Genomic DNA, 22,730 nt, shown 5'->3' with positions numbered 1-22,730 from the left:
CCGCAAATATCTCGCCAACCCGCGGAAAGCACGACTGACAGTGGTTAAGCAGACGGTTTATTTGCACTTTTTGTAGGCGCGCTTCTTCCTCGATGCTGCATATCCACGTGCATTCTCGCGATTCCTGAATCGTTTAGTGATTTGAAAGATCCTTTTTTTTGCATATTACGTGGGTCAGGTGAATCTCATTCTAACAAACTTTGAATTCGAGATAGCCGTCATTCGCGGTGCGTGCGTTAGGCAATTTAAATCCTGCAATTTTTATATATACTCTTGCTTTGAATCCCCCTCCTTTGGTTCCTCTTTATTCTCGACGCTTGTGAGCTAAAAAAAAAAGGTGACACCTATAGTAGTAATGTGCAGTGAAATTAGCGTCTGGTAGAGACGTTCTGTCTCCGGGAGTATGAAAATTCGTTGACTCGATTACGGGGACCGATGAACACGTTCGGTCGATTTGACTTTACCGAGGGAAAAAGGCCTGTCTCTTCGCGCACGAGTTTGTACAGGGCAGACTGGCTCGTACAGTCTGGCCCTTTACCTATAACGATAAGTTTCTCGTCGGGTCGTTAAGTAAATAATATGATGAAAGTTATTAAAGAGGGGCAAAATTAGATCGTAATTAATTTAATTTCTCTAGCTCTGATGACCACATATTACATTGTACCTCGTTTAAATCGAGCTTATTAAAAATATAGAACTTGTTTTGTAATCAATATATCTTTTTTCTATATATAATATACGGTAGACATAGCGAGATTTAATTAAAGATTTAATTGAACGAAATAAAGATTAATTTATATACATCCATACATATTGAATATAAACATACATATGTTCTATAATTTCTATATAAAATATTCGTGAAGATTTATGTGGAATTCTAGGTTTCAATGCCATCTTGATATTCCGATCTGTCAAAGCGCGTACTTTAGAACGGGTTTTAGGGGAACGCGCCTTAAAGTGCATCGATGCGCGCCGCGGATTACACAACGGAACGCGCTATTCACGCATAAGCGCAACGCACGGCGCACCTTTCATACTCCCACATCTCTGCGGTGCGATGCAATCGATGGACTGAACCTGGGGAGGGGCCATCTTGCCTGGATGATTTACACAAGAGATCTTTGACGATTCTTCTGCCGACGAGAGCTAGCCGACACACGCACGTGCATGCCCGCGTGCATGCACATATCACGTGTTTAACGCGGTATTTTTAGCAAGTCTGCTCGTTTACAATACGGTTTTCTATTGATAAGTGAACGTTACGGAATAATAAGTTCTTTCAAATTAAAATGACTGATACTGATACTTTACAATACTGTTTTTTTCTGCTGCTCTGTGCGCGCACTGACTTAGCTTTTTAAATTTTCCACGCCTATATTTTATTCTTTTTTTTTTTTCACAATGTAGGTACCCTTTAACATGTAAAGCTATAGCCGTGATTTTTTGAACGTGTATTATCAAAATTATGTCATCGCTGTGAACTGTAATATTATGTCACAAAGATTTAAAGGCAGCGCGCCTCTGAAATATTATTGTTCAAAAGATGTAATATGCATATATCGATATCGCGATTTCATTTCAAAACGATGTTCGGTAGACAAACAGTATTTCATGAGGAAATATATATTCAGAACGCGAGGCAAATCATTTATTTGATTAAAATGCTTATTCATATTCACATTTACTGCCAATCATTTTATATGCAAAATATATTCTGAGTATCACGCATTTTCTCTTGATTGTAAATATCAGAAATTGAACTAATATTTTATTCAATTTCACGAAAGATGTTAATTCTCTACTTGTGCGTGGAAGTGAAGAGTTGTGTTTATATCTTCATATTAGATATGCAGAAAGATATCTTTCTTAATTTAATTTTAAACCGACTTCGTCCTTATAGAGAATTTCAACTTTACATTTAGTTATCAAAATTTGACTTTCTTTGTAATGCGCGATATTTAAAAATTGCCGTTTTATCAAATTTTTCTACAGGAAATTGTACGTTTTAGAAATTTACTGAAGAATTTTTACCCGGGAGAAAATGCGCGGAGAGCGCTCTATATATAGTCTATATATTTAATGCGAACAATGTATCCACTCTGCACACAAATTAGCGAGATGAATACAAACTACTACCTCGAGTGCCCGTCCGGCTGTGTTCATTAAAATTCATGAAAAGTCAATTAGCCGATTAATCATGACACGCGGAGTGCTCCTTTAGGATGCAAGAATTACCTTGCCTGCCTAAATGCGGCATTATATCGTCCGAATGCGTGAGTAAGCCTCAATCCACAACCGCCTATCATGCATGTGTATATCACATCTTTATTCTTCATTATGTCCGTGACGTAAATGGTCTACACATTGCGGTCGTCACGGTCTCGACAAGATTTATCGTTATTATATAATAACGTATCGTACGATGGAATTATATATCAGACGATGTTAAGGCCAATGTTGATGAGTTCATATTTCACTCAAGATACAGAGTTTAGATGTTGTGTTGTTTCGTGTGAAAATGTTAAGTTTTAATATAAACATAGGTTATTAATTGAGTAATCAAATTACTTTCTTGTTATCGTTTTACAGAAAAACAAAAATGTACTGAAAAATCTTAGAGAAATTTTTTATGTTTTAGAGATAAATTTTATATTTATTGGGTGATTTAGTTTATAGTTTTTTTTAAGAGATACACATATTTTCGATGGTTCTTTGTTTTGTTAGATAGACATAACGTTCATTGTGTATTTCTTTTCCGTGATAGTACATTTCTCCCCCTTTTCCCTAACTTTTTCCAAGACGCACCATTAATATCGACCTGGATTCGCCGTTTAAAAGGCCGCTTCGCGATAATCGCGAGTCCTCCGTGTTTAGTAGCGTGAAGGCGCAGGCTGGAAGGGACCTTGTTTGTTTTTTAATCTTCAATCTATACTTCGCCTACGGTTTCGCGTTACTGTATTCATGTGTAAGGCCATTCTATACGCGGAATGCCACCGGCAACACAACAACTAACTTTACTCTTTCTAACGGATGATGCAAGCAAGCGCACTTTGAAGGTTTTAATGAACGTCCACGTCTTTGTTCGTTAATCAAAGCCGCGGTTTCAAAAGTGGTCTTAATTTTTCGAATTATTTTCTTGCAATCGTATAGAGAACTGTGAATGTCATGTAATTGTTTATCTCACAGTGTAACGAAACTAAATTATTTTACTTTAAATAATTAAATGTCTAACAATTACTAAAAATTACAAGATAAATGAAATATATTAAATGACGAAGAAGCGAAGTTCGTCGTGCGATCAAAGTCATCTGGAATATTGTAGTTCTGCAGTCACAAAATCTTGTTATACCGACGGCATATCCGAAATTTCCCTAAACCGTTGCTCGCCACCGGTCACGGGTTCTAGGTCGTATCTATAATTTAATACCCGCGCGTACTCTTCTCGTTCGCCTCGACGAAGACGCATTATGCCTCGCTCGCGTCCGAGATCACGCTGCAAGATTTCTCCTTGGCAATCAGGATCGTATTCCGCCTCCCGCTACGTGCGTCTATCTCGGCCTCCTAGCCGAGGTAGCCTCGTTTCCGTCTCGTCTCTCCTCGCCGCGCGTAATGCCATTATCTATCTCTCACTTGTTATGCCGCCAACGTTCGACCGGGATAACAGAATCAACGTTGCATTTAGGGTACATACAGATCGGTCAACGCCTTCGAACGGGCGCCCCGAGGACTCTTCCGGAATGATTAATGACGATTAGAATAACGGCCGCGAAATAAATTGCGATTATCGATGAAAAGCGGCGTAGCTTGTTTTCAAGAGACACAAAGTTTACAGTTAGTCACTTCCTCTATAAGGCACGAAGAAGTTAAACGTGTAAAAAAGCTTGGTATACATATGCAGATATTGTTAATAAATATTTTAAATATTTCGAAATTATTAAATTTTAAAAGTCAAATTTTTTCCTTGATTGTTAAACATATTATATACAAATTAGGCGCTATTAAGGATACTAAAATATATTCTTCTAAGGTACACATTGTTGTTAATTGATTTTGATAATCAGAAAGAATTATTAGACACACCGAGAGATATACCGCGCACATGCAGGTGGCTTTGTCAGTAACGGAAGTATGTAAAAGCCGATATGATAATTCATGTATTATTTTTTCAACGATTGCGCTGCCTTTGATCCTTCATATATATTCATCGCCACCTTATTATGCCATTCGGGTTTTGAATCGGAGAATCAATGTTGCATTCATAAAGATGGGTCATCGCCCACCATCGGACGTGCATCCGCAACCGTTTTGCGGATGATGTACGAGTTTTATGCCCGCGACATAAATTAAGGGATTGAAAAATGACAAGATCGTACTTATTTAAATTTTATTGGACTGCACTTACAATTAGATCTTTAATTCAAACTTTGATTGTCTCAGGATATCTTATACCGAGTAAAAATTTCGAATTTTTTTATCCCAGAATATCTTATACCGAGTAAAAAATTTCGAATTTTTTTTCTTTAAAATGTTCTCTTTGACCGACTTCAAAGTTTGGCGCATCAGCAGTGATACCTGAGTTTCCCAGCTAGAAAAAAATTATGGGATCTTTTAGATAGCGTCGCGCCATTTGTGTGCAAAACCGAGCTGACCATAAAATTACCGGGTCCACACAGCGCGCGTCGCGACGAGAAAAAGCTCGGGCTTTTGCGGAGGGGGGAGGCGGCGAGCAAAAGGGCTTTTTCATTGTTCTTCCGAGTTCATCGAATGTTATCGGCGTTTTCTCTCTCTCGCGTGTCACAGAGCCGTAAAAGCCGACTCCGGCCGGCGCTTTTGCAATTCGCGCGCTAACCGCCGTGCGGCGGCATCGGGAGCTCCGTAACGGCCTCGCGCACTTAGCGGGTTTTTTGTCGTGCGCGTCGTTGTTATCATCGTACGATCGATCTCGTCCTTCGGCGAAGCCGAGTCATATAGCTTGTATTAGCGTATTATCTGAATTGGACAGGTGACTTTTAGAAAATGCACATGCGTACCGCCCGACGATTACTTATCTACATAAATATAGGCGGTCTCTTTTACAAAAACTATACGGAAGTCATTTGGGAAATGAAAAATGTTATTATTTTTACTGACATAGCGCGTGTTAAGAAATGGATGGCTTTGCATAGATTACAGATGACACGCTATCGTATCAGGCACTACCCCCTTCGCGTTTTTAACGCTGTGCACGTTGGTGCCAGGCAACAGTGAAGTTGATTCGCTACGCGAAAATAATCCTAATGGCGTCGTTTTCATACAGCGTGAATCTTTTTTTTTTGTTTGTTAGACCGTTAACGCTGAATTTGCATTTTTCCCCCCTACAAGGGACGTACCAAAGTAACACGGTTACTATGCAGTAACGTTTTCAATTTTAGACGTGCCAATTAATGTGGATATTATATCTCGATGAGAGAAAGGTTCTCGATATAATATTAATATGTAATGTAATAGCGTATAAATAGAGTGAAAACATCAGCGGGGAAATAGAAACAGAAATAGAATGTGAGCAACGTATTGAAGAGCAATGCGGATCCGCTTTATACGACTTCAAGAATATTATATCTTATATATTGATCGTAAAATTCATAGATGAGAGAACGTGGGAAATCTTTATTCTGCAGCAATCTCTCGTGGGGAGCTCTATACGGTGAGGAAAGAGCGCTTGAATGCATCATTACTCGTATGCATCTCGCAAGTTAATCCCATCTGCGACGTCGGCGTCGTGAGGCTCGTAAATAGGCGGTCATTAGACCAAAGAGAAGATCATCTTGCGGTGCACTCGTGGTGCGCATTTCCGACGTTCGATCCGGTAATAAAGCACGCTCCTCGGCGACGCGGGGGTAAATTCCGCGCATGAAATTACAATGGAATATATTATTCTGCGGGCGGGCGGGAGAATTAATAATCCGCTTCTGTTTCGTTCCATTTAATTCGCTTGAGCGAGTCGAGCCGAACTCTGCGCCGCGCCGCGTGCGACCGTTTTATCACCTCTCTCTCTCTCTCTCGCTCTCTCTCTCTCGCACGTTCTCCGACGTGCCCTGACCATCCTTATACCCTCGAAAGACAAAGCGTACACGGCATATCGTGAATGCACGGCGGCTCGCGGGCGCGCGAGCATGCGGTAGCACGGCAGAGTCGCGACATTAATAATTCAACAAAGCGCGCGCGGAGTGGCGGGTTTAGGCTTCTAGGCGTTATAAATATTTAGATAGTCGCGAAGATCGCGCGCGCGAAGAACGGAGCCGAAACGAGACGAAGGACTGCGAGAGGGGAGAGATACTTACACGATCCAAAGTTAAGAGGGGGAATTATTTGAAATTATTTTCGAAGTAACTAAATACACTTGAAGTCACGCTGCGATGACGTAAATAGGAATACGTATCGCTCGAAAGCTAGCGAGCTAATATTTATATAAATTTTGTAAGTACCATATAATGTATGTAACTTATTGTTATTATAGTAAAAGAATCCAGGAAGATCAATGTCTGTCGCGGATATCGTTAAACAGTTTATCATCTATCGTTAAGTATCGCTTCAACAATATTATATGTATATAAATGAGTTTTTAAATGAAATTACTGGTTATTAGTGACGTGAATGATTGTCTATCTTGTAGCTTCCTGTTAATTTCCACGAACAGAACGATTGCTCGGATAGATGTAATAATTGTTGCAATTATTCTGTTACTTTATGTATGCGGCAAAAAGGAATGGAATACTGTTTATTGCCGTGACTATCGGCAATTATAAACTGGCTTTTGTTTTTCATCAAGGCGCGAAATCCATTATTTACAATCTACTACGTTTTCGAACGTACGGGAAACATTATCTTGCATTCTTGGAATATATTTTTTTTACCGATATCCGGACTGGTTTTTTATAATACTTTTAATTATGTTTGATTATTTTCTTGATTATATTGAAGTGAAGCAATTGTGTATCAATTAAATCACCTTTATATATACATTGTTAAATCTATACTGCCAAATTTAACTTTATTTAAATCGCCACTGCTCCTACTTAATAAATAGTTATTTTTAACTAAAACAATGAAGTTAAATAATTCAAAACAGTTCAAATTTAACCCAAATTTGGGTTAAATTCTGTTATTTTATTTAAGAATAACTATTATGTATTAGGTAGGAGCAGTGGCGACTTAAGTAGGGTTAAATTTGACACTATAGATTTAACAGTGTGGGTATATGTATCGAATGAGTTTTTTTTATAATAATAATCTAAACACAAGCAAAATCCGCCTATAAACACAAGCCTTCCAGGTACATGTATAACTTATGTCTAAGTTGATAAACAGGCTAAACGGAATTGACTAGTCTTCAAGAATCAATAACAACTTCAAATCCTTTTAATCTGCCTTCTTTCGGAACAATGAAGTATTAATTTGCATTTTTATAAAAATATTCTTTGCAATTTCTAATATTTTGTAAACGTTACCACTTATCACATAAATATAAATCCATTAATGAGATAAATGGGATATACTTATATATAATTGAGTGACCAAGTTTAGAAGATTATATTCTTTCCATTTGCGTAAATTGTGATATATTTTTCATTTATTACCGGTTATAAAAATGACTTTGTAGTATACTTTTTGTGAAAGTCTCGTATGTGATTCGCTCAGTCTTGCGGTAAAGGCTATAATCAGCCGCCGCTGATCGCGGTAAAAGTGCAGTGTTAATATCAAAACCTAAATGCAAAGTGTTACGTGTAGGTTATACTTTGACCTAAGTGTTACCTTGAAACCATCATTAATCATGCAATAACAGGTTCGCAAAAATCACACATTAACATATATGTCCCGGATGGCGGAAGATTTGAAAAATTCCGTTAGCCGATCGACATATTATCTCTGTAGTGCGCGAGGGATAACTGTAACGCATCATTGAGCCGCTTATATTGATTCGGCGAGAAAAAAACCCCGATGTGGATCTCGAGTCAATTAGCAACTCCATCATTGGAAACAAGAGTGGACCATAAAGTTTTTAAAGAAACAGAAACGGCATAGCAAAACCGTTTTCTCTTCATAGAGATTCTCTAACGGAACATCGCCGAGTGTTACAACTTACAAACTCGTCCGCGGCTTTTCCACGACTTACGCAATAAGAAAACGCGCGTATATATGAAATAAACGCGTGAGTGTGAATTTGCGCAATCGCGCTAATGCACCGTGAGACCGGGACGAATTTCTTTCTTACTTTTACACTCTTTATCATATATATATTAGCGATAGATCTTTTAAAATTACATTACCAACATTTACATTATTACATTGCGAGCTTAACTGACATATTATTACCGTATTGATTCTCTTGTCCATCCGTGAGAGTGTATTTCTTATTATTCCCTTCGATATTTCATTCCTTCGTGATCCCTCGATAAATTGCTACCCTGACGCGACCTTTCTTATATTTCCTGACCTCGGAACCTTGACCCAGACTTTCTCTTATGACAATCGATCAATCAAATTGCAAACTACCTGAACTATGATATTGATTAATCACAACGATCTTGTAACCCGCGGTAATTAATTAGTTGCTATTTTTTTTTTTCATATGCATCGCGAAAGATTATTCACATCCTATACGTGCGATTAGGACACTCAGCGTATTGTTCCTCGCAAAAACTGCTAACTCAGCTGATCACTCCGAATCATCGGGCGTCAGTCGGCGCCCGCTGGCGAAGCGGAATTGTAAATCTTTGCACTTGCCGAACTGCTTACTTTCCATCACAATTTTCAGGCACGTGTCACGTATATACGATTAAGTGTTGCACGCATAATAATTTTTTGCACACAATAATTTCGCGATGGTATAATTGTAAATTAAATTGATGTTGGAATTAGTCCATTTTATAGATCGTTGAATTGAGCGATTCGCGATTGCGAAAGAGTCAATTATACAGCGAAATACTGATTTCCTCCAAGGTTCAGGAATTACGGAGTCCCGCATTGCCATTGCATAATGCTCGCGGTCGAACGATAATCCGCCGGTTATTACCGTACCGTTGAAAAGTGTTTCCCTATTAGAGGTGGCCTCCTCCTCTTCCTCCTCCCTCCTCTCTCCTTCTCTTTTACGTCGCTAACGTATTACAACCATCCGCCGTAAGAGCGTAAAGATCGATCGTGGTACGTTACGCGGCGGTAAATTGAAGTTCAATACGGTTCACGATGGAATCACTCGGCGAAATGCGCGCTTTTGCCGCGTCATAATCTGTCTTTTTGCCGCGCGCAGCTTCATTTCCTCTTTCTCTGATCGATGTCGATCATTTCGCTTTAATGCACGACGGTACTTTCTGGAGTTTCACCCACGTCCATTTCCATGGAGGACAGAATCCGTTAAAGGAAAATGATTTCGTCTATCGAGGGAGAGGAGATTTCTTTGCCTTGCTTACGAGGGCGGTGTAGGGTGGGGGGAGGGGGATGACCAGAAAGTACTTTCTTTATCATTTATCCTGTGGCTTTTTCTGCTGCTTCCAGGTGCCTCATGGACTAAAGTAATCATCCTGGGAAAGGAACGCGAGCGTAGACGAGGAGGTAGACTGTACGCAAATCATTCGGGACGTTTACGCGAGAGATTCGGTAGAATAACGCTTGCGGGGCAACGATGTGAAGGAAAATGTGATTCGAGGTGATTGCGTTGACACGGAAGAAAAAGCGAGAAACAAACTGTATAATAGAAACCGCGACGGTAAAGTAAAGAGAAGAAAAGACAGACGGAGAAAGACGAGCACTGTATAAGAGGTACAAAAATAGAAGAGGGAAGAGAGAAGAGGACGCATCGCGATCGATCGCATCCGATCAGGCTAAAACGCTCTCCTGGTCGATCGTTTTCTCCTCGTGGAAGAAGGTACGTCAGAGAATCGTCCTCTATTCCCGCCGCATCGTCTCGCCCCTCGAACTCGAATCTCGGATAGATCGCTTCGACGCGGCGCTGCAGCGGCCGACGCCTCGCCTCCTGCCTACTTTCTATCGCCCTGAAACGTATCCCGAGGTGCACCTCGCCTCGGTAAAATCCTCCGAGAAACGAGTTTTACGGCCGATTCTCTCACGGCGAAACGCGACGAAACGAGCGTAATTACGCGAGGATAGTACCGCGCGCGCGATCTACTCTCGCGCGCCGCCTTCCTTTTTTTTTTCGCCTTCGCCCTCTTTCTTTCTTTGCCGCTTAGAGAAGGAAAGAGTCGCGGAAAACGGGAACGTCGGGAGTGCCGTTTAATCGGCGAACACAATCGATCGAGCCGAACGGTCGATTCGGTGAAGACGCGATCTTGGAACGACCGTTCGTTCGATAGAGAGATTATCGCGCGGCGTACAAAAAAAATTCAGATAAGAACGAGCGAAGAAGATTGTAGCGTACTTGTTTTCGCATAAAATTACAATGGCATAGAAAAAAAATTTAAGATAAAGAGTCATTGGATTACAGAGAAAATTTACCGACGAGAATAATCGTAATTAGCGATCGACCGTGTTCTTCGTTTGTGTTGCATTTCGCTTTTTTCAAGGTAAGGAGCAATCGAGTCGGTCCGCGCGAAGCGATCTACGTGATTGAGATTAAAATAAACAGAACCTTGATGACAACGGGCGCTATTTCCTCTTACAGCACCGACGATTACTCTCGCCGCTTTCGAGGGAGGATTGTTCGACGAGCTCGCAAAATAGGCGAGGGTCTCTCTGCGAAAAAAGGGAGAAAAGGCGAGTCGGAAGGGAGAGAGGTGTGGATATCCCGCCGGTCCATCGCGCGCTGTTTATCCTGGGAATCGAGCCGAGCGCCCGGGCGCCTCGATTCTCCGTGCGATTGCTTTCCGAAGACGAAAGAAGGATTCCGCAAGGATCGGGCGGTAGGAAAACAACGTGCGCGACGATACGGGGAGAAGTGAGATGTACCGTGAGCCGAGCAATTCGTCGGGCAGCGGCGCCTCCACCAAGGGCGACGAAGTCGAGCTCGTCAGTAGATTCCTGGCGCCGCTGTGCGCCAGAGACGAGGCGGCAAGGAACATCGCCTTGGCCGCGGCCAGGACCACCGTCGAAGGATGGCTCGGCGGTGTCGGCAGTCCAAATCGCTGGGAGGACACCGGCGACGTCGAGGACAACACCAAGAGCGCGAGTGGGAAGTTCTCCAGTCAGGACGGAAGGTACGTGTTCTGTCATTGTAGAATACAGAGATTCGGCTATGAAAAATGTATAACGTATTTCGGTAAAATTATATCTGATTGACGGAAGCGAATAATCAATTTGATTAATTTCTGTTTATATTTCATTCAGTCTCGTTGTTTCTAAAAGAAACTTATTCTCGTTTATTGGTGAATTTATCGCGTGGGAAATATTAGATTGCAGTATTTTAATCACATAAAGCGCGATCTCCAACTTCGACAATGTGTAAAATATTCGCCGTTGCATATCTTTATTCCATTTGTTAAATATTTAGGTTTAATTGATATGTCGTAATAAATTCGATCATTCCATTTTCCGCCTTGTCGAGTGAATACGGGCATAACGCTAGAGAGCATTAAAATTATACAATTTGTTGAACAAGCTTGTTTACCGGTATCAATTACCTGGACCATTGATTAACAATTAATCAATTAACGGTTATCAAATAACAAATAATGTATGCGGTATATTGTGTAATAAATACTTCCTAAAATAATCTCGCTTCGCGTATCATAATTTCGATCGAGCGGACATATTTAATCGGGGCAAACATTTCGTTTCGTGCTCTCTCTCCCTCGGCAAATTATTGGTTCTGGATTTAATATCAGCATTCAGTCACGCAAACACGTAAAACCCGATGCGAACGCGGTATTTAAATAATCACGGGCGGTTCATTAAAATGTGCACGTTATCAGGATTAATAACAAGCGCGGAAGAATATCATATTCATTTAAGCGTAACTACAAGGACCGAATGTTGCGGTTTCCTGCATCCCGCTTCTTTTTTTTTCGTTTTGTTTTAATGGAATTTGCACAACTTACTTCCGTTACAACTTGCTAAAATCACATAACATTTCTCGCAGGATGATTTTAACTTTCAAGTCTAATCTCGAGAGAAAGTTGATAATAGATTACATAACGCTAGACAGACTGAATATAAAAAAATTAACGTAATTAAAAACAATCGTATCAAAAAGTCGTGAATGTATAAAAGAAATGTCGCGTCGATAAGAGATAAATGAATTGCTGTTTATCGATCATGACAAATCTGGATAATAGCGATTTCATGAGAAAATAAGCAGCAATTTATCTTCTTTCGATCTCATTGTTCATAATTCATCACTAAACGAGGCCGTTTCAAATTACTTTATAAATGATTGCTGCTATTACGGCTCATTCAATAATGAGAAAAGCGTTTTTTCAAAAGATAAATCAGACATGTATACTCTTATTATCGACCTCTAATCGATAATATTCGTGTTTGGATGAAGATACGATATGAACGTCGAACGGTCGCCGACGAGATCGTCGCCGCGGAGCGTGCACCAACAGCAGCTGCTGCACGACACGTTCCGGACCGAGGGCTTCTTTCCGCAGAGCATCAACGACAACCCGCCCGCGTTCCCCGAGGAGAACAATCCGGAATGCTCGTACGACTGCGTGGACGGTCGTCTCTTGAACGAGAGGCGATTCCGCGAGCGATACGCCGGCGGCGACGGCGTCGAGAGCTGCAGGTCCGGTCACTCGACGTCCTCGGACGAGGGTAGCAAGAGCTTCAACATCGAAGGCAGGTGCCCGCGCTTTGGCTCGAATAACGAGACCGAGAGGAAGCATCCCGGTTCGTCGTCGAGCGACAGATCGACGAGCGACGACTACTGTCCCGGCAGGGCGAAGAACAATTACGTGAAGGTGAAGGGCGCCAAGCAGAAGCAGCTGGAGGACGACGAGCTCGACGCGGATACCCGTGTGTACGGCAAGAGTCCGAAGTTCGATGACAACCTGAGCGGCCTCGCGTCATTCGACTGCCGGAATCTGAATCGTCGAGCCAAGATCGCCGCCGGCGGCGGCGACCTGCTAACGCACGAGCAGCGCCGATACTATGACGGCGGCACCGACGACGACGTCTCCTTCAACGAGAGCGAGGCAGCGCGCAGCGACGGGGTCGTCTTCAACACTCTCGACGGCTTCGAGAACGAGAACGAGCCCTGCTACCTTCAGGACATGAACCTGGAGAGCAGCCACGAGGCCGCGGTCTACGATGACATACCGGAGGACTCTCGCCGGACGCAGCAGGACTATCTGCGCAAGAACGACGAGAGGAAGTTCAGCGCCGGTCAGATCAAAAGGCCGCTCTCGCAGGACGAGGATGTGTCCTCGAAGAGCGGCCGCGTGCTCGAGAGCCCGGAAGTGACACCCGGCGACGTCGGCAGGATGCTGAATCTCGGTAACGCCTTGGACGGACCCAGGCAGGCGCAGCCCAACAAGTATCTCAGCCTGGTGACGTTGCATCTGCCGGTGATACTCAGGCTCAGCGTTAACTGTCCCTTTCAGAACGTCAGGATCAAGTGCGCGGAGATCCTCCAGATGGTCAAGGTGAGCGAAAATTTATTTCAGATTTATTTCGGAGTCCTTCGGATTTGGCCGATGCGCCAAATAATATACGTCTTTCGCGTTCAAATAAATCCGCGTTAACATTAATTGGCAACTGTCTCAAATTAGATTTCAAGGTTGAACCTATTTTATATATAGTGTTATGTTATATTTAAGTATAGTGTTATATTTCAGATTAGTCATATTTTTGTTTGCTTTTTATAGCAATATTTATAATACGTAGAAGTTAATTAGAAAGTAATTATTTTTATTAAATTGTACTAATTTTTGTGCTTAAACTTTGAAATATTAATTAGTTTCCAATTCATTCAATTTACTTACGCGAATCTCGTTCTCGTCTCACGTTGAACCTCTCAGTTTTTAAGAGGTGCAGTAAAGGAAGTTGCAAAAGAGAGCGGCTTATCGTTATTGTCCGTGACTATCTATGTGTGTAGACCCTGACGAGAATTAAATATCGCACTGTGTGCCGTGAGTCAGAGCACACGGAGACATTCCGACATTCCGGAAGAGAAAAAATCTTTGTGAAACGGCCGATGCGAGAGATAACGGATAGCCTAGATGCGACGACGGTCGTGCAAAGTTTCGCTCGCGAAATCTTGGGAGAGCAGACGTTAGCACAGTTGCGAAGTTTACACTCTCGCGTGCACTCGGCCGAAATTCTTTCGCAACGATTCCACTGAAGTTTGCATTTGCTCGAACATTCCTCGCCGAGTATCCACGTGTTTGAAGTTTATTAGGCAACACGAGACAAGGTTGAAAACGTTATGTAGTCGACAAAGACAAGGAGCATACCGACACGTGCATACAGGATTATATTTCAAAAATATTGCACTTACTCTGCTGGACGAATTATTTTTAAGGAAAAAAAAACTGAAATTATTGTTACAGTTTTTGTGGCGAAAAAAATTGGTTATTATAAGACTTTGATTGTTGCTGCAAGTTAATTAAAAATTATATATAAGGAATACGATTGTGATCTATTCTTATCTTACGATCTCTTCTTATTTAAACTTGAAAAAAATAGTCTTTCCAATTCAGAAGAGTTTGAGTTCTTGTTCTTAATTAGTTTTCAACTTTTGTTGAAATTAAAAATAAAAAATGGACTTACGAGAGGATTATTAATGTAATTCTGGAGAGCGATCGCCGTTTTCCTCAGCTCGAAATTCCGGTATTCCTGACTCGGGGAGCAAGTGCAATAATTCTGAGATACCCTGTATACATTCCGCGGCGGAATTGAGATTGTCCAGAATATTTCAGGCTTTATCTCTCCAGCTTTGCGGCAATTTATCCGAGTCCTTCGCGAAGAGTAACTGCCGAGCGCGATTCTTACGCCGCTGTGACTCTGTATCTCCGCTCTTAATGCGCCGCTACTTTATAGTTCCCTTAATAAATAAACTACCATGAGATTCACGTGAGGGAGTCTAGTAGCAGCTGTTCGGGCTTTTTTTTCGCAATCGAAAGTCGTCACTGTTCGACCTTTGGAAAAAAAAATTTTATATACTCTGATCCTATTTTATTGCAACTAGTTTCGGGATATCTTGAGAAATTTTTAACTAAACTAATGTTTGAGATGTTTGAACGGTAGTTGATGACCGGACGAAATGATCACCTTAGCTTGAAAATGAATACGTGGGAATAATCCGGCGAAGGATGTGCTTATGCATAAAAGATAAACCGGAGTAACCGTCGGCTATATATTAATGGACTTGTTTTGACTGGCTATTTGGGGAGGCGTTTGAACTGCGGCCTAAAAATATCCCGCACCTAGGCAGGTTCGCGGTTAAAGCGACTTCGGCCTATCGCGGAGTTGCTCTTTCTGTGCCTCCGAATTCTATGCCGGTCATTAATCTTATTACGGGGGCAGTTAATCTTTTTCCACACGGAAAGAATTACCACGGCGAATTGATCTAATTTACGCGGCAGTGTCATCGAAGAAAAATACCTGACAATATAGTTTTATACGTTTTGGCTCGTGCGTGTCAAAAACAAACGAACAATTTGCATCGCATCGTAAATATTTAAATCCCGAACAATTGGTAAAATGAGGGATTTTAAAAAATGTTTCCGGCCAACAAGTTTGTATTATTTTAGTGTAACTTATTTTCTCGAAGTTTACGCTTGCAAGGACATTGCGCGCTAAGTAATATACATGGACTTCGTTCGTCTCTGGTAATAGGATGAAAGTAGATCGTAAAAATAATCGGCTATCTTTGAGTTCAAGAGGCTATCAAGATCAAAGTAACTTATCTGTATTTCTTTGTTGTTTTTTTTAATATCTTTTAATATTAATTTCAGAAATAGTAATGGGATCATTGTGATCAGTTTGTATATGAATCATAAAAGACTAAAGAAAGAAGATGAAATATATATGTATATATTTTTATATTATATATTTTTTTGTACTAATCTAGCTTTAGCAGTTATAAATATTATTAGATATGAACGAATATATGAACGTATATTATTCAATTTTGTAGATGCATTCGTAATTTTATTTATTTTCTAATAATATAAATAACGCAAGTGTTTATGCATATTTAAAATTATATAAATGAAACTATGATCTCAAGTAAATTATGCTTAATAAAAGGAGCGAGACAGATGGATGTAGGAAAGGATGATATATGTCAATTTACACAGATATTTCATCCGCTGGTAGTAAGACAAAAAATGTGGATTGCACACGTAGACGCGAATAGAATCCGCTGTTCTGCTCACCGATATTGTCACACTCGAGGCCGATCGATACGACTTGTGTGTAAAGCTTTATACATAGTGTAGAACGATTTTCAGGCACGAAGCCGGCAGGAAGCCAGGAAAAGAAAAGGAGGCTTTACACATAAAACACAGTGCATCGTATCGCGACATCAACCGTATAATTTGCGAAATATCTCTAATTATTCTACCTCTCTGTACAATCGAACATCTGTGGAGATAAAAATATCCTCTTAACTTTGATTTTCTAATGTATTTACCAACGTAGAATATAAATTTGTAGATGTACGGAATTTCAATCGTAATATGAAAATTTTATTAATGAGTGAACACATTTCGGAGAAATTCATATATCTTCTCTCTAAAGTACTAATAATTATAATTAATCAAATATTGTTTAATGAAAATACGGGATACCGTTTTATGATGTAGTCATAAATTAAAACAATTATTTAATCACCACACATTGTTGACTCTCTCAGTTTTTTATTTCTGATTTAAATACAGAATTTTTTTGGCGTAGACCATGTTTAAAGAGAGATATTTACATTTTAATATTTTAATTAATTAAAGTCGGAAACGTAAATGATAGAAATCAAAATTTACTCATCACGAAAGTTAAATTATTCATTGCTGTATATTTACTCTTAACATATTTTTTTTTATTCCTGTTACGATAAAATTTTGTCAATCTCATTTTTCGTCGCAACGAACATTTGAAAAAGTATTCGATAAAATTAACAGATATATTTGATAAAAATTAACAAAAACTATTTTCGCGGTGTAGACAAGGCGATACGAAAAAAAAACGCCCAACGTGGGGCTCGAACCCACGACCCTGAGATTAAGAGTCTCATGCTCTACCGACTGAGCTAGCCGGGCTCACGGTAGAACGTTCTCTCTAGCTATATTTTCCGAAATTTGGCGCAAATACAATATAATTGAAAGTTTTTTTTTATTCGTTGCAGGAGAGAGGACTACCAGTACCGGTGCCGGCTTTCGATGGACCTAGTGCCTTCGTCCCTCTCTCGGAGGTAAGTAATTTGCATGCGCCAATCGCTTTCGTAGATTCGTATGCCAGCTTGTATTTACGAGCTGTTCCAACGGGTGTTTGAAGTTACCCGAGGCTTGTTCTTCCGTATCTTTCCGATCATACTTTTCTAAAGAGATTAAAAGTTAAAATGCGGTTAGCGTTAATTGTTATTTGTGCTGTTTTAATGGAACTTCGATGCGGTTTGGATGCAATTAAACAACTTTGTCATTGATGCAGCATTACGGTTATCTTATGCAAATGCACAATTTGCAATTCGATACCACATTCGTATAAAGTAACGTGTATTTTGAGATAATTAAGAGTAAATATGTGTGTTAGATAGTAAAGCGATGAGAATATTCAGAATATAATTAATCGTTTATTTGCAAATGTTGCGTTCGTAATATAATGTGATTATTATTATTATGTAATTTATTACAAAATATTCTATTTTTAACATCTGTGCTTTTTTTCTACAATGTCAAAAACGGGTCTTTCTTAATTAAAATCATAAAGATGACGAACACGACAAGTGCAGTTGTTGTATACGGATAATAAATGCGCGGACGGTATATCATTAAAAGTAGACTTTTCTGCATTTATCTTTTTTTTTTTCTGTTAGAGATCGACAGAAAGTTTATTTTACTCGCGATCAGCCGCCACAAAAAGTGGGACGTGAAAAACGAATCGGTTGATGTTGCCGCGAAATCTGGGCCACCACACTGGCGCTCGCAGCGTCAATGATTTCGCCAGCTGATTGGCAATAGTCGGTAACGAGTCGGCCGTGATGATTGGCGCACATTATACCGGGTGTCAAATCGGTCTAACGCTCACTTGTCCTCGGTGACCCTTAATTTATTTTAATTATTTGCGAGTGCTGGCATTGTTTGCTGAAACGTATTCCTTACTATTTGTCTATGAAGAAAACTACATTGCCGATCGAAGTGATGCACGTATTTTTTTTTCTTTATAGAACTTTCTATAAGAATTTTCATTTCCGAAAAATGTTTATCTTAAGATTGAAAAGAATTCTATGAAGATTGTAATTAATATCATTTAATTACCTACTTTTTTATTTTTTATTTTCTACATTTTTTGATTGATATATTTATTAGAATTGTGAATATTATTAATCAAAAATACTGTTATTCCAACTCACTTAATTTTATTTTGCAAAAAATCAAATTTTTTTTATTTTATCAATGTAGGATTAGAGGAGAGAATATCGGTTGTAATATCGATTGATAGGTGGCGCCAATGATCAAGTTATCAAGTTATTCGCGCGGGTCTGAAGAGCGTTGTATAATTAGCAATTAGATTAATTAACGGCGTTCAATAAAATCGACACGCTCTCAAACGATGAATATATTTTTGCGCTTTTAAGAGCCCCAAAGTAAATGCAGTTTTCAATGATGCAAAGAATTTTAATTAATTATCTAATTATCATCGATGTCGGTTATTGTAATATTGTTTTGTTGCCATGAATTTCAATGTATTTCAGTAATGACACTCGAATCGCATTTCACGCTCGAGAATTGCTGACGCAACGTGCTGCGCGTTGCACACACATTAAACGCGAAACTCATTTTGCACTGCAATTTATGTTACGGCTGCTAATAAACAAGTTTATCGCGATCTATATTTCAAGAGAGATCACCGGGTCTGCGGCGATCTATGTTATTATCGGATATAATATTACATAATGCGATAATTTATTACGGATCATAATATTGAATTTTTTTTTTACGCGACTTCTCGGAGTTTAATAAACGCCTCGTCGTTCTCAGTTTAGATAAGATTACGAGCCGCGTCTGCTGATGCGCACGTTTTGTATTAAGTCAAGGGGATACGAATTATCGTACAAACGTGCGTCAAGCTCGTAATTATTATCCGCACGTGCTGTACAGTTATCGGTATATGATTTTTTTTTCCGTTGTGTGAAGAAAAAGTAAAAATACGCTACCATTCATAAATAAGTTCAATCACCGTCGCGGCATCGCGGAATTAGAAATAGTGCGGAAAATATAATGTGTGAAGTTCTCGTTTCGTTAATTCTTTTTCAACTGCAGAAAAGTGTTACAACGGTGCTACAAAGTCTGCTTCCTCGTGAAAGACTTTAGGTATAAATCTTTACGAAATGTTCTCCCTGAACTGCAACTGTATGTCAGTAATAAATCAGGTAAGTGTAAACAAGTATATAATTTTATATAAATTAATCGCACACGATGGATTTAAATGCAAAAATCGTGACACTTTAAAAAAATATTTTTGCTGATATTTCAATTTCTAAAAAAAGTTTTTATATGGCGATATTAGTTTACATACATATATACATAGACATATGTATATGTATTGTATATATATGTATATTTATATGTATATATAATACAAAAACACACTATTGAAAAGTAAAGTGACTTGACCAGGAAACACATAATTTGAAAAACTTTGTTTGATACGTAGAATTTTTTATAGTGACATTATTAAGGCAGCGGTTATTTTTGCAAGATATTAAAATGTTTCAATTAAATGACAAAGAACTTTCTCGCGGATAATTCGATGTCTTGAGTATTTTTAACATAAAAAATCTTTCCGATGTAATATATTGCTTATTGATTCGTCTGTCATCTTTATGCTATCCTCCGCGTCGCCGAACACGAAATAACTATCGATCATCGAGAACTTGGATATCATGCGATGATGTATCGTCATTTGACTGATTTTTATCTTTTTTTTTTCTTTGGATTCGCGCAAGATCTTACTTGTGTAACTGACACGCGATCCATTTGTCATGCGTGCAATATCATGCTCGACGATATCGCGCTCGGGCATCTTTGAATGCAGGAATAGGTATTACGGAAAGAAACCGCATAGCGGATTATGTAAATGCGCGTGATGCTATATTTGGTTATATTAACTGTCAAAATCATTTTAACAACATATTAATTACAAATGTATTTTGTCACAGAGGTATCACGTTACTATTTTTATGTCTTATCATTTTCGAAGGATAACGTTGCGAAGGATAACATCTCTTACTGCTCCTCTATTCTTTCGCTTTTCTACAAGAAATTTTATTGCCCTATTTCGTCCGCCGACGTTCTCATCGGATCACTCGGAAAATACATCCTCTCTTCTATAACTATCTTCACATCCTTGCCGGTCAATTTCCAAGGGATATTATCGAACGTTCTACTTTATAGTAGTTCCCCAGGTATTGGGGAGCCGGCGTAGCGCACCGAGAATGGCTCGAATAAACGAAGTTTCACTTTATCCGGAAAAGCGATGGTAGCGCTGCCGCGCGTAGCGCAATTCGGCCGCTATTTCTCGAAACCGAATACCGTGTGACCTAAATTTCTGACACCACAGCCAATTTGCACGTCATGTTGCAGAAATATTCGAAGTTTTTTTTTTCGCGAAAATTAGAACGCGTAGGAGTGCGAGTAAGGGCGAAAGGAGGGATTGAAAACTGACGGGGGAATCCTTGACCGGGTCAATGAATATTGTTCCTTGGTCAAGCGACTGCGAATAATTCATAACTCGCCTCATATACGAGCTCCATTAGAGCCCGAATTGAATCTTCAATCTCATTTGTTTTCCTTCGTTTGGGAGTAATCGGCGCAATCTCGCTGATAATGCACTTACGAAGATAGACGTCGAATATCTGCAGATCCAACATTTTCTGTTTTCTATTTCCGATTTTCGGAATCACGCGTTTTCATTTTCGAGACGAAATTTTTTTCATAGCACGGGATTTTTCCTGCGAAAACATTTATTTCTAAGTTACATTATTATTATGTATTACCGTTGCAATTAAGTGTATTCAAGATTAGGTCAGTAATCTATTTTGTTCCGCATTTTACTTCTATATAAACGTTATTTTTCTCCTTCGTGATAAGTGACTATTAATTGCGTATTGGAGCGTGGTATTCAGCTCGCTTAACTTAAAGCCCGCAGTACTAAAGCGCCCTTCACCGCAAAGAGATCGTGCACAGTTTATTGCGCTAATGACGTTAATTAGCTCCTAAAACTAGTACCGTTTCGACATCTCGTCATACGCAATTATACGTAAAATTGCATATATATCGCTGAATGTGACCGAAGACCGAGTTGATTTAATCAGGACGGTAATTTTAGGAATTATTAATTCCTATTCGCGACTTTATCAAAATCGCGAATTTATGAAAGTTCTAAATATAAGTACATAATTTTTTTCAATGCTAAGTTTTTTTATCCATTCGAGAATTAGATAATGTTTGTTAAACTATCACTTTTTTCTCAATCGCGAGGAAAAAGATGTGTCGGTTAGACAAAGTAGAAAAATTGATCGCTTTATTGTTCACATGGTCCCTATCTCTTCCTGACATCATCCTCATCTATATATGATTATCTACGGGTCGTTGACATCGCGCCTCGTGTTCTTTAATGCGTCAATTGTCGCCAGTGCTCGCGTGCGTTTATCAATTCGATGTAATGGTTCCTATGAATAGAACGAAGCAATTGCTTTAATTTCGTGTTCCGACGTTCCGAAAGATCCCACAGAAAAGCGACGAAGGCGATGACGGTGATAACTGTCTTATCATATTCACGAATTTATCTTCCGTTTCTATATACTCGCATTCGTATTTATACATGACATGTACATCGCGACACGTAGGAAATAATGTTAAGAGAGTAATAGTCCCTTTTCCCACCAAAGTGACTGTTCGTTGTGTACGCATTGTTTGAAATTGCAGCTCGTTTTCGGCGCCGACGTGCGGCAACGCGGAATCGGCATGTCATGTGCGCCGCCGCTTAATTATGTTACATCTAGTTGCGAAACCAATAAACCGTCGTCAAAGCAATTTCCATGGCAACGATGAAACGTTGCTGCAGAATTCGAAACCGTAACTCGCTCACAATAACTGCAAATGACAAATCAAGCCGCGGAATTACGGTATTATAATTTTCGCTGCGACATTTAATTCCGAAGTTTCAGTCCATTTTGCTGTTTTTATTTCCACGGGATTGCTATCGTCCTTTTTCGAAAGCGACCTGGTTAGAAGTTTTCTTTTAGTCCAGAAATAGCGAATGTTTTTTTTTTTTTTTTTTAACGAAAGGAAAAGTTAGAAAAAACGTAACATAAAACTTTATACTTTGGACAGATACATAAATTACATATCTAAAGTAGTAAATTTACACAAACATAGTATTTTTCTAAAATATTGAAAATGCAATTGATTATGTGTGATATAAGACTTTACGTGTCTTATCTCTGATAATTGATTTGACAAAAAAAAATGGATGTGTTGCAAGAGAAGATAGCATCTCTCGATCTAATTTGTAATACGTAAACAAAGTAATGCATGCGCAACGTAAAAAGACTCTAGAGCTTAGTGGACGAA

At 39.5% G+C, this 22,730-nt stretch overlaps 1 protein-coding gene, 1 long non-coding RNA gene and 1 other non-coding gene across 6 annotated transcripts in view; 1 reads left to right on the top strand and 2 right to left on the bottom strand.

Annotated features, from left to right (window-relative positions):
- The window catches only part of LOC105455012 (sestrin homolog), a 173,099-nt gene that overhangs the window by 13,409 nt on the left and 136,960 nt on the right, over positions 1 to 22,730 (top strand). For 3 of the 4 annotated variants that reach the window (XM_011698035.1, XM_011698034.1, XM_011698033.1), the window contains exons 2-5: positions 9,535 to 9,904; positions 10,658 to 11,189; positions 12,479 to 13,580; positions 17,282 to 17,347. In XM_011698035.1, coding sequence (XP_011696337.1) covers positions 10,936 to 11,189; positions 12,479 to 13,580; positions 17,282 to 17,347 — 1,422 coding nt within the window. In that variant the 5' untranslated portion in view covers positions 9,535 to 9,904; positions 10,658 to 10,935. Of the gene's footprint in view, positions 1 to 6,383; positions 6,460 to 9,534; positions 9,905 to 10,657; positions 11,190 to 12,478; positions 13,581 to 17,281; positions 17,348 to 22,730 lie in introns of those variants that run through there. The other variant, XM_011698036.1, reaches the window with a different exon arrangement.
- On the bottom strand, positions 17,123 to 17,195 carry Trnak-cuu. Its single transcript has one exon. It is a non-coding gene; the product is annotated as a tRNA-Lys (tRNA).
- On the bottom strand, positions 17,398 to 21,819 carry LOC105455008. Its single transcript, XR_975074.1, has 3 exons — positions 20,109 to 21,819; positions 19,310 to 19,503; positions 17,398 to 17,473 (listed from the first exon to the last, which is right to left on the bottom strand). It is a non-coding gene; the product is annotated as an uncharacterized LOC105455008 (long non-coding RNA).

The sequence above is a fragment of the Wasmannia auropunctata genome, unplaced genomic scaffold, assembly GCF_000956235.1.
Source record: "Wasmannia auropunctata unplaced genomic scaffold, wasmannia.A_1.0 LD335963.1, whole genome shotgun sequence".
Classification (NCBI taxonomy): Eukaryota; Metazoa; Arthropoda; class Insecta; order Hymenoptera; family Formicidae; genus Wasmannia; species Wasmannia auropunctata.
The sequence above is the reverse complement of the archived record's forward strand: the minus strand, read 5'-3'. Positions and strand labels throughout refer to the sequence as shown.